The following is a 13,768-nucleotide window of genomic DNA, read 5'->3' as shown; positions in this document are numbered from 1 at the left end:
TCATTTCAGTCCGGCCTCAGGTATATATGTCCGGTAAAACTCGTGTTCACCGCGACAGTGTGGATTTTTACAAACCCAAAACACTCTATCCATTGAGCAAGATGTCTTGGAAAGACTCTAACTGCCACGTGCGAATTTTGCGTGATGCCGAAGCCGGCGGGTACGGTGTGATTGCCGTTATCGCGTACAATATCGAGCAAGTCCTGGGTTTCGTTAAAGCCGCCGAGACTGCTCGTTCTCCTCTCATCATGCAATTCTTTCCTTGGGCTATTCAGGCCACCGATGGTGTGCTAGTGCGTGCTGCTGCGGACGTTGTCCGCCGGGCGAACGTGCCGATCAGTATTCATCTCGATCACGCGCAGTCCGAAGATACGATCAGAAGGGCAGCAGCGGAACTACCATTCGACAGTATTATGGTAGATATGTCTCACTATGATAAGGAAACCAACCTCGAGAAGACCCGGGAACTGGTCAAATACTGCAACGATCACCAGAAAGCGACCGAGGCGGAGCCAGGACGCATTGAAGGGGGAGAGGATGGCATCATGGATACTTCCGGCTTGGAGGCCTGCATGACGACTGCAGAGGAGGTTGACGAGTTCGTTGACACCGGTGTGGATGTTCTGGCACCCTCGTTTGGGAACGTCCATGGTGAATATGGTCCGCTGGGTCCTCGATTAGATTTTGAGAAGTGAGTCGACTTGAATGCGACTCTATGTGAGAGCTACTAATCGAATAATTAGGTTCCAAGAGATTCGCAGCCAGGTAAACGGCAGAGTTCGTTTGGCTGTTCATGGCACGAATGGATTTCCGCCTGAGCTGGTGAAGCGCTGCATTGCCGCTGGAGTGGCCAAGGTGAACGTGAACCGACTGGTCCTGGACGACTACTATGATCACCTTCAGGAAAATGTGGGAAAGATGCCACACACACAGCTCATTGAGGAGGGCATCCAAAAGGTGGCTGATCTGACAGTCAAGTGGATGGAAATTTGTGGATCTGCAGGCAAGGCATGAGCCATGCTGTGAGTTAAGTGAATATAGATATAATCAATTTACAGTACCTTATTTAAGAAACTTGTTAGATATAAATCGTGCATTAAACAATTCCAACTGGCAAGTTGTAGTACCCTCCAACGAGAGACATTTCTCTCTGTGAACCATTGACGAATTGCACTTCCTTCCCAATGTTCATACAGTCGGCGTTTTTCTTGCCATAATATTCTACTGCAGGTTACTATACATTCCCCCGTCGGCCAAAATCCCCGTAGCGTTCACATATCGACTCATCTCCTCGCAGGCTAAGAACACTGCTGGTCCCGCCATGTCCTCAGCATTGCCAATTCGACCAAGAGGAATTCGTGCCTCCAGAGCAGCCTTTTTAACAGGGTTCTTCATATCATGATCGGCCAGTTGGGTAGCAATAGTACCCGGCATAAGTGCATTGCACCGGATCTTATCCTTACCGAGAGCAATTGCCATCGACTGCATCATAGAGAGGATTGCGGCCTTCGTGGGGGTATAGTGAGTCTGGAAACCACCACCTAGAAGAGCACTGACCGATGAAATTCCGATAATCGAACCGCCGTGGCCTTGCTTTGCCATCTGGCGGGCAGCCGCTTGGCAGGAATAGAAAGTGCCCTTGATGTTGACATCCAAGCTGTGGTCCAGAAGCGATGGTTCAATTCTATTTATATTAGCTCTTGTCTTCGTAACATGCATGGATATGGAGAACACCTTCGTCCATTAACTGCCGGCTCACTTACTTGAAGATTTCGGCTGGCTTAAATACGCCCGCATTGGCGACAAAAACATCCAACTTGCCCCATTTAGACACTGCCTCGTTGATAAGATTGGTGCTGGTATCGGGAGATGTCACGTCGCCGGGAAGTTCTAAGATTTTCCCTGTTTTGATGCCTTTCTGCCCAATTGTCTTAACTTCTTCGAGGAGACTGTGTTGATGTATTTCGTCCTGCGGGCGACCCAAGTGGTTCACTGCGACATTACATCCCTGCATGATGTATGCCAAAACGATAGCCCGTCCAATTCCTGTTGTGCCGCCGGTGATGGCAGCTGTTTTTCCTTTGAGCAGGTTCCACGCTGGAAGTGCCATTGCTATAGACCCTGAAATGTGCCAGTTAGGAAGAACACTAGTGGCACAAGGTTAAAATAGTTGAGAAAAGGTAACAAATATTACCGTCCGCAATATGTAGAGGGCTTCATCGGGGACTGTACGTCATGAATACTTCCCCACTACCAATTTTGTCCACCTGAGGCTTGAGAGCACTGCCGGTCGATCCTAGCCCCGAAACGGGATAAATTGCGCCGTCTCGAGGCAACAGACCCGCTTCTCCAAGTTGTCCCGCATTCTCCCTCCCAGCAGATCACCGACACGAGACATGGTGTGTGAAGTAAGCACAGACATTACTGCAATGAGTTATTGAAGAAGGCTGTTCAAATTCTTACATATATAGCACACGGGATCGAATGAGATATCCTCGTAGATATATCATCAAACCCACTTCTTCAATTATTCTTCCTCAATTAACTCCCCTCGCCATCATGGCGCCCTCTGCAACCTCCCAAGAAGTAGCCACTCCCCAGGTGAACGCTGCTCCCCAGACCCAAGTCACTCTAGGAGGGAAAGTTATTGCCAGTATGTATTTTACCACCTACGTTTACTACAATTGTTGCTAATAGAATTGACCCTAATAAGTTACTGGCGCCAACCGTGGAATTGGTTTAGGCGTTGCAGAATGCTGTCTTTCAAATGGGGCCGAAAGGGTCTACTCCATAGACATCGGTGAGACCGGAGATGAGTTCAACGCCGTCTCTAAGCGCTATTCTGGTCGCCTCTTCGCAGTCAGTGCCAACGTGACTGAAGAGTCGACTATTACCGCTGCCATCGATAAGATTATAGAGGAAGCCGGTGCTCTACACGGAATGGTGGTGAACGCTGGAAGGACTCACCATAAGGCTGCACTTGACTTTACAAAAGAAGAGATCGAGAACCTCTTTAATGTAAATCTCTTCGGTGCCTTCTATACTGCACGCGCTGCTGCGCGTGCTTTTATCAAACTTGGGATCAAGGGATCGGTAGTATTCACAGCATCAATGGCTTCGTATCGCCCAAACAAGGTATGTTGTTAAGTTTATATGTTTCTGTCAGGGTATGACTAACTATGAGTTTAAGCGTGTACCGTCTACTCCCTATGGTGCCTCCAAGGCGGGAATCAGAAATATGACCCACACCCTCGCCATGGAATGGGCGCAGTATGGTATCCGTGTTAACAGTGTGTCACCTGGCTTGGTCAAAACTGCTATGACATATTGGGTGCCTCAGCAGCCGGACTGGGAGCAGCAACTCAAGTATTATGGAGGCTTCCCCCGTTTGGCCGAAGTGCAAGAGCTGGGCGGTGCTTACGTCTATCTTCTAAGTGAGGCCGCCAGCTATACCACCTCAATCGACATTCCTGTCAATGGTGTCATTGGCAGTAAGTGCCTCTAATTATTCCTTCCCATGCACTACGGTTACTAATATACCCAGTTTGTTAAAATGTACACGTTAAATAGAACAAGAATTTAGATCGGTACGGTACATGCGAACGAAATTTCAATCCTAATTGGCAAATGATCAGTACTCCTAGGTTGTGCCCAATAGTTATACGCGATACTTTGAATACAGCGAGTTTTTCTCTGCTTATAAATTCTGTGGGGCCACTGTACGCCATTGTTAGCTGACTCCTGCCTTTAATAAGACACAAATTCGGGGTTTAGTTATCAAAGTCCTCAAGGGCAGAATTTGGAAGCTGGAAACAGGACTGTAAGTACATGATCCACTTTAACAGGCCTCGCTTCTGCAGAATGTGGCGTGAAACGATGGTCACTCTAGATATTAGAGCTCGGTACATCTTCTACGGCTGAACGGCCACGACAGATCTGTCGCCTGCCACACCCATCATCTTATCAGTTGCGGGTTTCCATGAACCCCTCCACTTAAATTATTTGCTCCTCCTTATATGGTAGTGGTAGTTCCCATTCATAATTACGGAATCTGCGATGTACTAGGTCATTGTTGGTATGCCGGGGAATCTGTTGGAGAAGCACCCGAGACAATGACAGCCTACATGCTGGGCAGGTCATATTTCCTTTCAGTGGGATAAATCTCCATGTGGACTAAAGGGTTAATAAGACTTCAGTCCATTGCGCAACCAACTTGCATAACCGTAGGCTTATCTTTCTGCGGCCCAAATGCGCCGTATCTAATTAAATTAGCTCGTGTCAGATAATATGCCTTGTACTATCTTGTAGAATGCTAGAATGATTTTCCAGTTTGGAAACTAGGTATCTATAAATGTTGTTCCACAAAGTGTACAGAGACTGCAACCAACTCAACGCCTGATTACTGTCTGAGGTCTATCCCCCGGAAGCTCAAACGTCAGAACGAAAGTTGGCGTGTTCACGGACATTTATCTGCAAGGGTACCCGTCATTTATTCATTCTATCTCTTCTATTTCTCCACGGTTGGTAAATGATAATAAGATAGGAACTCTAGTGTGTTCGGCCTCTCATTGTCCCTTCAATGCCCTCCAAATCACTATAGAGCCGCCACTCATAGTCCATGCTGGGATCATTAAAGCGGGCCTTAGCATCAAGGGTTGCAATTTGGTCCATATCATCATGGTGGAGCTCGAAGTCTGCTGCCAGGTTTTCCTCAATCTGCCAGTCGACAACACTTTTCGGGATGACAGAACGACCATTGTTGATTCCCCATGCGAGCACAACCTGAACCGGACTTTTCCCGTACTTCTGCCCTATTTCCTTCAGAATTGGCTGGTCAATAACGCGCATCATGTGAGCCACCTCCTTGGACCACCCAGTTTGCCGGTAGAAGTCATTCATGTTGCCTAGCGGGCTAAACTGAACGACGTGGATTCCTTTTGTACGCAACCAGTGATTGAATCCCTTCTGCTGTAGATAAGGGTGGACTTCCATTTGGTGGACAGCCGGAACCTGCTCAACTGGTTACTTCTGACTTGACAGGCGGATGACGTTACTTACTGTGGAAGTCTCCTTCAGTAGTGTCTCAATTTCTCCCTTGCTGAAGTTTGACACCCCAATAGATTTGACCTTCCCGGTCTTAGTCAACTTCTCCATTGCTCTCCATGTATCTACGTAGGTTGTCTCGCCCGCAATCATTCTTCCATCCACGTCTCGCGGGAACCGCTCGGGTCCCCGCTTGAATGTACATGGGTAATGCATCAACCAAAGGTCGACGTAGGGAGTATCGAGATCCCGTAGAGAATCGTCCAGAGCTCGCTCCACATCGTCCGGGTGGTAGTCATTGCACCACAGTTTCGTGCCAACGAAGATGTCTTCGCGGGGCACACCACTCTTCTTAATGCCCCTTCCAACCTGCTCTTCGACGTCGTAAACGCGGGCAGTATCAATCAACCGCATGCCCTTCTGCAAGGCGCGGCTTACTGTCTCTTCCTGGGACTCTTGGTCTTGGAATGTGCCAAACCCGAGTGCCGGGATCTTTTGCCCAGAGTTGAGTGTGTAGGACGTAGCACGGGTGGCTATACTGCGAGCTGTCGATTGGTGGACTGTGATAAAAGGCTTTTTTAGAGCCACAGCCGCGTTTACTCTGGAAGCGACAAAATTCATGGTGAGAAATCTAATGGATTTTCCGATATACCATCAAACCTTGTAGGAATTGGATGGGGCAACGTAGGAAAGTATCATGAATTCACGTAGTAAACGGCCTTGAGGACAATGTCTACAGCATGTTATAAACCCCAGTCATGGAGAACAACTCGTTTCATTACCCCCATCGGGTCAGCGCGGGGACTAGTAGAGTGACATGACAGTACCCCGTGTCGGTGCTGTTGAGAACCCGAGACGGGGAAACGCTAAACACATCCCTGCCTCTAAGGCCAGTGAGGGAAGCTCCAACAGAAAGTCCGGTACATTGTGCTCCGTATACAGGATGCGAGTCATTTTGTAAGAATCCATTCCTACTAGTCAAAAACAAAAGCATAAAGCCAGAGCTCCAAAGTCTTAGAGTCTCCGGGCCCCAGGGATTGAAGTCAAATCTTCACGAAGACGCTTCTGAGTCCTCAATTGTCGCAAAGAGTCCAATAATGCTGCCCAGGTGTTGCTTTACTATCCTTCATCTTTTTTTCGGCGCCCTATTGAGGGAAAAAAGATCAGTATAAAAATTGCTGCTGTATATAGCAAAATGAGAATAAGATGAAACGTACCACTTGGGTGGCAATGCCGCAATAACCCATTTCCTGTTTTCCGATTCTCCTGATAATGACTCTATCGAGGTCTTTTGTATCTTGCTTTCCGTCATAGATACCATCCTCCAGAATGGGGAAATCCCACGTCTCATTGTCCTTCGAACAGCCCACGGCCATTTTGGGGAATTTCAAGTTGACTATGTGCCCGCGATCATGATGTTCATACTCCTTCCAGTTCGTCTTGTGGGGCCATCCATCTGGAATCTCATGTTAGGTATGTGCGTTGAAAATATGAGCCAAGTAGAGCTGCTGGAATGGATAGACATACTCTTATCTTTTTCAGGAACGTGAGTGTTATTCTTGATACGTTGGAAAGTGGCGACAGTAGTTTGCCAGATGTGGTTACTATTGTAGGTTCTGGCCTTAGGATCATCTGCGGTCGCCAGTTAGTGAATTCTACATCCTGTCGAGGTGTAGAGTCCCTGAGCGCTTACTGCCACCGCACTTGATGTCCTTCTGAGGTACGTTAAAGACGACATCCTTCGCGTCAAGGGGCTGGAATTCAACAATAATTTCAGGGTTTGGTAGAGCTGTGACCGTAGTCAGTGCCCAGAAGGCAGCGATGAATATCAGCAGGAGCTGCATCTTGAGAGGGATGGTTGGCAATGTGCGGATGAGATGTGTTTGATAGTAGGTTGGTACGAGGTAGCTTTTCTCTATAAGTTTTAATAAGAAGCTGTTTTCGTTGGTGTTAAATAATGGGTGTTGCTCTTTGTTCCATCTATACATGTGGTCATATCGCACGTCTGGGACATAATACTGCAGTACAGAATATGTACGTCCTATGTATAGAACAACAATATATCCATCAATTAGCATAATCAGCATACATGAGGCGATAACGGTCTAAGGCTAGTGCCATTGGTGCATCGCAGTATGGCACCCCATGCTTGTCTTCGAACCTGTTGTCTTTGATGTATGGCCAGCGACGATAACTAGGGCACAAATAAATTCTTGCAAAGAAATGAGCAGGGCCTAGGACGGGTGCTGTCATTTCTACTAGACACGGGTCACTGCAAACGTTTCATGTATCGTGTGCGCATTTGATAATCTTTGTTCTGCTTACATCTTCTTTATCGATCTGTGCTACTCCGCATTTTTATAATCATCTTCACCTCGACAGGGGTCCCGCTGCACCAACCATTATCGGGGGAAAATGTGGCTCAGCACTTCATGGGGACGGTTTGATGTGCTACCCACACTGCGTAGTGTTTTGGGGCTATATGATACACATAGAAACATTGGCCTGGAAGAGGGGCGCATTAAGAAAGATCCTGGCACAGTAACTCTATCCACAAAGGAACCATGACTTGACCTACTCTCTCAGTTCAATATGGCGATATTCGGGCGCAAAAGGTAATCCATATTAATGGAACAGTATTTGATGCTACCCGCATCGCTGCCCCAATGCCGGGTGCATATTGGCTCTTTATCCTGGCCTAGCACACAAACCGGCGCTTGGTTTTGGTGCATGGTTGAAACATCGATCCATGCTCATGCGCTCTGCTTCGATTATCCCTTCGAGTACTATGCATGGGCTGAGGCCAAAAGGCTAACCAATTCTGGACGTTTGTGCTGCGATGCATAGAATAGTAGTGTCCGACCTTCGCTGTCTGCAGCATGTAAGTCAACCGGGGATGAGCATTGCATGATCATTGTCGCGATTTCAAGATCGCCGCGCTCTACAGCATATGACAATGCAGTTCGCCCTTTGCTATCTGTGGTGTCTGGGTTTCCGTGGCCTTCCTCCTGCAACAACATCTCAATTATCTCCCGCTGACCGTTCTCAGCAGCAAGAGACAAAGGAGTCCTGTTGTTGTTTCCAGACCGAAATGCCAAATCCACCTTCCCTGTTTGAAGTAGAAATTTGGCTACGGCAGTTGTATGTCCATAACACACGGTCTCGGTGAGCGGTGTGGTGTGATAGACGACGGCGTTGGGGTCAGCCCCTGCTTCGTACAACAGCTTCACAGTAGATAAATGCCCACCCAGCGCAGCGAGATACAGTGGTGTGTATCCGTTGAAATCCTTCGGATCAGGGTCAATCCCTTTCCGGAGTAATAGTCGCACCACGTCGTCTGCTCCGGACTTTGCTGCGAAATGTAACACTGTCTTCCCGTAGGTAGCAGAATGGTGGACGTCAATCCCTGGTGTTTCTAGCAGCATTTTCACCATCGCAGTGAGTCCCCTGTTTGCTGCATACATGAGAGGCGTCCACCCTTTCTGGAGGATATGACCGTCAACGGAAGCGTTGACATCAACGTCGGATCGAGAGATGAACTCTGAAACGGAAGCTTCGGAGCCGGAAGTCACAGCCCAGGTGATCGGGGTGCGCCCACTCTCATCCCTCACATTCGGATCTACGCCCGGGGTAGCGAGGAGGATCTTGACAACAGCATGATGGCCCCGCATGCCCGCGTATGTAATGGGCGGTCGGCCTTTTCCATCACCAACGTTGGGGTCGATGTGTCTTGCCGACAGGAGTAGATGAACCATGTCCTCGTATCCCTTTGCAGCGGCTATCGCCAAGAAGGACATGCGAAACTTTTCCCGTTGGCACTGATGCTGGAAATTTGGATCGATATCCTGCTGGGCGAGGAGGATGGCCGCCACAGTCATGAATCCCGCTTGTACTGCTATCGCCAGAGCTTCATGCAGGACTTGGACTCGATCAGAGATACCAACACTATTGTTCAAGGCGTATTGGGTGGTTTCTGGTATTCCCTGGCGTGCGGCCCAGAGGAGGGCCGATATTCCGCTCCGTAGGGCATTGCCACGATACAAGACGTCGTTAGCGTTGGCGTACAAGTGTCGACTGGCCCTGACTAACGAGTTGATGTCTTTCTCCGAATCCAAATGATCTATGATGACGTAGAGAAGCTCATTTGGGACGCGCTGCAGCATCGTGCATGCATGTCGGGAAGATGAAAAGCGGAGATCCATTTGGCGCCGGAAGTATTCCTTCTCCACCCAACCCGATTCCACCACTTCCGGTCATCATGTCCATTGTCGTCCCTCCTCGGGCGCTTCCTTCTGGTCTGGAGCTGAAGATACTCAGGTCACCCTTTTACTCTTCAGACACCGCGCGCGTACGATTTGCTGCGATTCAGAATAATGCTCTTAATGCGACAATGTACCCGATTGCCTCCAATCCCGGGGGCACTCTCGCTTGGCTTGAGGAACGGGAATTCCACCAGCAATGTCGCAAAGACAGTGTGGTCACTGTCATAGTTGATAATACGGACGGTCATAGTATCGCTGCCTATGCAAAGTGGAGGATTCCACCCCGGTTTCTTCAAAACCAGGCCACAGACGGGGCTAAGACTCTACCAAAAGACAGCTATGAAGCTGCTCAAGAACACAGCGACACTCCATCCTGTCCAGATGGGACCAATGTTGAACTACAGTCTCACTTTTGTGGGCTTCTGAATGACTTCAGGGAACGGCACTATCATCAGGATGATGATTACAGTAAGCCTCCGTAGTACTCTCTATTTCCAGCAGTGTTCGGTGAGTTGTTTCTTGAAAACGCCAATTAACCAGTGTTCGATTAGTCCTCGGGTCTCTGTATACACATCCCCGTTATCAGGGCCGGGGGTGCGCTTCTGCGATCCTGCACTGGGGGCTACAGCAAGCAGCGGAGAATCATGCGAGAATCTACCTCGAGTCTACCCCACAGGCGCGAAAGCTTTACGAGAACCATGGCTGGGCAGTGATAGACCAAACTTCAATTGATCTCCGCCGGTTTGGGGGTGGTGGATTGTATGAAGTCACTGCCATGATTCAAGAACCACGCGCCAGCCACAAGGGTTGTTGATATGAGGATGATGGCCATGTCTACCTCTTCACCTATGTCAGTTTGACCAAGGAGGTACACTACTCTCTCAATATATGAATCTGTATTAGCATAAGCATCACAATTTAACGAAGGCTAAACCATAATCTATACAACCAAATAAACCACCCCCTTTGACCTCCCTCATATCTCACAGAACCCGTTCATATCCAACCATCTGGATCTTCAGCTCTCCCTCGTTTCTCCAGTCCGACGAGACTGTCTCGCCCACCCACTCCGTCACCTCATCTGCCCCAACCTTCCTCCACCCCTTCTCCAGAAGCAACTCCTCATCCACAGGGAAGAACGTATCGCACTCAAACGACGCCGTCGACGAGTCCTGCCCCATTTTCTCCACATTCGTAACCACGATCCTTACCGGCTGGGACCCTCCCATCCGCAACGCAGCAGCATAGATCTCCGCCCCGCCAATCACAAACACATCCCCCAGTTCGTCCCTCGCGCCGTACCCTTGCTGCAGCGTCTCCAGAGCATTATCCAGCCCGGAACATACCATCGCATCCGTGGCCGGCTGGTCGGCGACGTTCGTCGTCCCGGAGGCTCCAGCTCCAGCTCCCGCGGCTGCCTTTGCGCGTTTCGCTTCCAGCTCCCCCAGAACGGTCTCGCGCACAGACCCGGTCGCATCCCGCGTCACGACAACGTTAATGCGTTTCCCCAACGGGCGCAAGCTCTTCGGTAGCGAATCGTACGTCTTGCGGCCCATGACGATCGCGTTGGTGGTGCCGGGGCGGGGAGGACGCGACGTGACGCGTGCGAAAAAGGACATGTCGGCTTTGATACGCGGCCATGGCATCGTGCCGTTGAGCCCGATTCCTAGACGTGAGGGGATCTGTTCGCCGGTTGGGGTCGTGCGGAGGGGTGGGATGGGGGTGGTTGCGACGATCAAGGTGAGTGGTTTGGGGAGGTGTTGCGGAGGCATTTTGGTGGTTTGCTGGGTTTGTCGTAGAGGGCTGATTTGGTGAGAGATCCTCCAGGGCGATTAAGTCGTTGGGGCTCTGTGTTGTTCTCGTCTGCGAGGACGTGGAAATGGTGATGTGTGAGGCTTGGGAGAAAGTTCGGCATATCAACAATTTTCCATATCGATAGCAGACTATCGCGCATTCCCCGCGCGACTCCCTCCCTGCGTCTCTACGGCGCCGTCGGATCGCCCACTCCACGATGATTGACTCATGGTCAATAAAATTGGTCGTAATAAGGGTATCTACAGTGCAATCGAACTCATGTTCCCTCTAACGCCCCAGCCGAAAGAAACGCCTGTGCTCAGTATCCCAACCGACCGCTAACATACTCAGTTTGCCGGCTTCAGCAGACCCCCTTCGTCAATCGCTTTCTGGATCGCTAAAGCATTCTGCTCTAGTTGTTCCCTCCTTCGCACGTCCGCCTCGTCTTCGCCCAAGGTATCGAGTTTCCCGAAGAGCCATGTTTCTTTCATCGCACGAGTTAGTGAGAGGATGTCTTCTGCGGCGCGGACCTAATACCAGGTATTATCAGTGGGATTGGACCATATGATTGTAAGTTGAAGAGAGGGCAAATGACCATACCAATGCGGTTGATTCCACGTCGAGCTGATACGTCTCTACCGCCGTGGCTGTATTGCTCGTGTTCTCGTCCTAGGTTGCGTTAGGAATCCGCAATTATAACCCTAAGTGCGCTATTTGCATAACCCTAACGAACCGTAGCAGTAGCCATGATATTCTCGAACCGCTGGAGCAATTGCGAGATATTGGTGTTGATTCGATCTAGGATTCTTGGTTAATAACGGGAGTGCATGGACGGTAGGAGTGAGGAATTTCGGTCGTCTTGCAAAACACATACTATGGAGGGCTTTTGATGAAGGCTGCGAGTCCATTGTGGCCGTTGTTACTTTGATGCTGTTTCGTTGGCAATCGAGATAGAAGAGGGAGCTTTGTACACGGTATGGGAACACAGAGGCGGGGTATGTGGCGGTGTGAGGTACTGCCGGCATAACCGAGTGCCAGACAACCATGTATGCGCTCATCCAGCGAAATGGAGATACGTCCAGTTCATAATAACTGTTGGCCTACGGCGCCATCGGGTGTAATTCGGCTTAACCAGATGCAAAGGGCAACAAGATATCGAGTCATAAACCACGCACTACAGACTCATTTAGGTTGAAAAAGGTGCAGGTGGATGTTAATATATATAATTTACCTTCTGTGAACCTCAGTTCAAGTACGGTAATCTAAAGTGTGAAGTGATATTCTGTGAAATATCTAATACGGATTTGAATAGACCACGCGTCCGTCATTCGTAGATATCATGACTGGCGCTATCTGGGTATCTTATTTGGCACTGTTCCTCCGGCGTAGTCCATTGTGTCCATTCCGTTTCGGATCGCCACGCCGATTAGAGCGCCACATGAGACGAAGGGACGTAGTCGACCTGCCTATGGAAGGCGAAACGAAAAGCTTATCAACACCGCAAGCTACTTCCAAGTAGTTTTGATAGACCCGGCAGTGTTGTAAGTAAAAGTCCCGGTAGCAACTTATCGGACATATTTGGACTGGACGATTGTCAGCAGATGATTGCAACAAAGTCGATCCTAAACATACCATGAACCTCTTGTGAAAATCAGACCGCAGCAAATCCTGCAACATGTTAGTTACGCATCACCCAAGAATGCAGCATCTCTTACGTTGACAAACTCCTTGCCGCGCCTGTCCTCGGTCCCCCGAGCCTGGTTCTTGAATACCACATCGTCATCCCATCGCCGTTTGACGTTAAAGTCCTGGGCATTCAGCAAGGGGTTGCCTTTGGCAATGTCGTATTCTCGTTTCTCTTCCTCCTCAGCCGCTCGCTCACGTTCCTACTCCCGTCAGTACCGTCCACTCACATAAAAGGCAACGACGCACCTCTTTTTCCTTTTGCTCTTGTCTCTCCTTTTTGATCTTCTCCAACTCGCGCATGAGTTCAGCAGCCTCGTCCTCATCGTCACTGTACTCGTCAACAGCCGTCAACAATTCACCATAGGGACAACCCACCTTTCTTCGTCGCTACTCTCTTCCTCTGACCCGTCCGAATCAGCGTCTATATCTCGCGTCTCTTCTAATATCCGCCGTCGTTTCGCTTCCGAGTCCTCTTCGTCTGCGGCTTCCGCACTATCCCCCGAAGGGGCTCCTTCGAGCTGGCGTTTGGGAGCTGCGCTTTCCACCGCCGTTTCATCAACCGGGACACCGCGCTTCTTGGCGAAATGAGCGGCCTCAGCCTGGAGCAGTTCGGCGCGCAGGTCGCGTTGGTTGACTTCCGACTCGCCGCCTTGACCGGCTTGACTGGGGAATATGAGAGGTATTCTAAAGAGAGGCGCTGGAAACCTACCGAGTCTTCAGGTGCATATGCGCCGGGAGAAGGCGCTGGTGGTATGCAGGGCCTCGCAGGGCCTCTTTCCCTTGGGCCTGTGATGGTTAGATGAGGTTGAGACTCGGCGGGGGGTGACATACGGGATCGAAGGTGGGTCTGTGGGCTGTATGGTGTCAGCGCATAACGGCAGTAAGTAATAGAAAGCTCAATAAGACATACCGGTAGTCATGGTGGCGCCTGCTGGGGATTCGATGATGTGCAGAGATGAACTTGGATAGCGGTTTGAAGGAAG

At 49.8% G+C, this 13,768-nt stretch overlaps 9 protein-coding genes across 9 annotated transcripts; 3 read left to right on the top strand and 6 right to left on the bottom strand.

Moving 5' to 3' along the window:
* Positions 1-101: 101 nt before the first annotated feature.
* On the top strand, positions 102-1,014 carry BDV59DRAFT_202896 (class II fructose-bisphosphate aldolase; the record flags this gene model as incomplete). Its single annotated transcript, XM_073694158.1, has 2 exons — positions 102-691; positions 744-1,014. The coding sequence occupies 2 exons, from the start codon at positions 102-104 to the stop codon at positions 1,012-1,014; spliced, it is 861 nt and encodes a 286-aa protein (XP_073546749.1).
* A 207-nt stretch (positions 1,015-1,221) lies between these two features.
* BDV59DRAFT_193890 (SDR family NAD(P)-dependent oxidoreductase) lies at positions 1,222-2,110 on the bottom strand (the record flags this gene model as incomplete). Its single annotated transcript, XM_073692307.1, has 2 exons — positions 1,222-1,684; positions 1,764-2,110. The coding sequence occupies 2 exons, from the start codon at positions 2,108-2,110 to the stop codon at positions 1,222-1,224; spliced, it is 810 nt and encodes a 269-aa protein (XP_073546748.1).
* A 449-nt stretch (positions 2,111-2,559) lies between these two features.
* On the top strand, positions 2,560-3,505 carry BDV59DRAFT_202894 (uncharacterized protein; the record flags this gene model as incomplete). The annotated part of the gene is made up of 3 exons (XM_073694157.1): positions 2,560-2,653; positions 2,714-3,135; positions 3,191-3,505. The coding sequence occupies 3 exons, from the start codon at positions 2,560-2,562 to the stop codon at positions 3,503-3,505; spliced, it is 831 nt and encodes a 276-aa protein (XP_073546747.1).
* Positions 3,506-4,548: 1,043 nt separating this feature from the next.
* On the bottom strand, positions 4,549-5,675 carry BDV59DRAFT_208703 (aldo/keto reductase; the record flags this gene model as incomplete). Its single annotated transcript, XM_073695254.1, has 2 exons — positions 5,059-5,675; positions 4,549-5,010 (listed from the first exon to the last, which is right to left on the bottom strand). Exons 1-2 carry the CDS (start codon positions 5,662-5,664, stop codon positions 4,549-4,551), a joined length of 1,068 nt encoding a protein of 355 aa, XP_073546746.1. The 5' UTR covers positions 5,665-5,675.
* Positions 5,676-6,116: 441 nt separating this feature from the next.
* Positions 6,117-9,206, bottom strand: BDV59DRAFT_202892 (ankyrin repeat domain-containing protein; the record flags this gene model as incomplete). Its single annotated transcript, XM_073694156.1, has 5 exons — positions 6,117-6,188; positions 6,261-6,499; positions 6,571-6,675; positions 6,737-6,832; positions 7,907-9,206. 5 exons carry the CDS (start codon positions 9,204-9,206, stop codon positions 6,117-6,119), a joined length of 1,812 nt encoding a protein of 603 aa, XP_073546745.1.
* Positions 9,207-9,284: 78 nt separating this feature from the next.
* On the top strand, positions 9,285-10,220 carry BDV59DRAFT_180635 (GNAT family N-acetyltransferase). The gene is made up of 2 exons (XM_073690091.1): positions 9,285-9,773; positions 9,857-10,220. The coding sequence occupies exons 1-2, from the start codon at positions 9,302-9,304 to the stop codon at positions 10,117-10,119; spliced, it is 735 nt and encodes a 244-aa protein (XP_073546744.1). The 5' UTR covers positions 9,285-9,301; the 3' UTR covers positions 10,120-10,220.
* Positions 10,217-11,207, bottom strand: BDV59DRAFT_180634 (dihydrofolate reductase). Its single transcript, XM_073690090.1, has one exon. The coding sequence runs from the start codon at positions 11,075-11,077 to the stop codon at positions 10,289-10,291; it is 789 nt and encodes a 262-aa protein (XP_073546743.1). The 5' UTR covers positions 11,078-11,207; the 3' UTR covers positions 10,217-10,288.
* Positions 11,208-11,261: 54 nt separating this feature from the next.
* On the bottom strand, positions 11,262-12,089 carry BDV59DRAFT_180632 (RNA polymerase II mediator complex head subunit MED22). Its single transcript, XM_073690089.1, has 4 exons — positions 11,974-12,089; positions 11,833-11,897; positions 11,700-11,768; positions 11,262-11,629 (listed from the first exon to the last, which is right to left on the bottom strand). Exons 1-4 carry the CDS (start codon positions 12,005-12,007, stop codon positions 11,447-11,449), a joined length of 351 nt encoding a protein of 116 aa, XP_073546742.1. The 5' UTR covers positions 12,008-12,089; the 3' UTR covers positions 11,262-11,446.
* A 216-nt stretch (positions 12,090-12,305) lies between these two features.
* Positions 12,306-13,727, bottom strand: BDV59DRAFT_56520 (spliceosome-associated CWC15 family protein). The gene is made up of 8 exons (XM_073696641.1): positions 13,696-13,727; positions 13,617-13,639; positions 13,495-13,571; positions 13,161-13,448; positions 13,032-13,113; positions 12,815-12,985; positions 12,732-12,767; positions 12,306-12,682 (listed from the first exon to the last, which is right to left on the bottom strand). Exons 1-8 carry the CDS (start codon positions 13,703-13,705, stop codon positions 12,665-12,667), a joined length of 705 nt encoding a protein of 234 aa, XP_073546741.1. The 5' UTR covers positions 13,706-13,727; the 3' UTR covers positions 12,306-12,664.
* Positions 13,728-13,768: the final 41 nt, after the last annotated feature.

The sequence above is a fragment of the Aspergillus ambiguus genome (genome assembly GCF_047715705.1).
Source record: "Aspergillus ambiguus strain CBS 117.58 unplaced genomic scaffold BDV59scaffold_21, whole genome shotgun sequence".
Classification (NCBI taxonomy): Eukaryota; Fungi; Ascomycota; class Eurotiomycetes; order Eurotiales; family Aspergillaceae; genus Aspergillus; species Aspergillus ambiguus.
Note: the sequence above shows the minus strand (reverse complement) of the source record. Positions and strands in the feature narration are given on the sequence as shown.

Coding starts and splice junctions, on each gene's coding strand:
- BDV59DRAFT_180632 (XM_073690089.1), bottom strand. CDS start 12,007: ATGGACTCGCAGCCTTCATCAAAAGCCCTCCATA. Junction 11,898..11,973: donor TTCATCAAAAGCCCTCCATA/GTATGTGTTTTG, acceptor CAAGAATCCTAG/ATCGAATCAACACCAATATC. Junction 11,769..11,832: donor ATATCATGGCTACTGCTACG/GTTCGTTAGGGT, acceptor AACGCAACCTAG/GACGAGAACACGAGCAATAC.
- BDV59DRAFT_180634 (XM_073690090.1), bottom strand. CDS start 11,077: ATGCCTCCGCAACACCTCCCCAAACCACTCACCTTGATCGTCGCAACC.
- BDV59DRAFT_180635 (XM_073690091.1), top strand. CDS start 9,302: ATGTCCATTGTCGTCCCTCCTCGGGCGCTTCCTTCTGGTCTGGAGCTG. Junction 9,774..9,856: donor TCATCAGGATGATGATTACA/GTAAGCCTCCGT, acceptor GTGTTCGATTAG/TCCTCGGGTCTCTGTATACA.
- BDV59DRAFT_56520 (XM_073696641.1), bottom strand. Junction 13,572..13,616: donor ACAGACCCACCTTCGATCCC/GTATGTCACCCC, acceptor TAACCATCACAG/GCCCAAGGGAAAGAGGCCCT. Junction 12,986..13,031: donor AAGAGCAAAAGGAAAAAGAG/GTGCGTCGTTGC, acceptor TGACGGGAGTAG/GAACGTGAGCGAGCGGCTGA.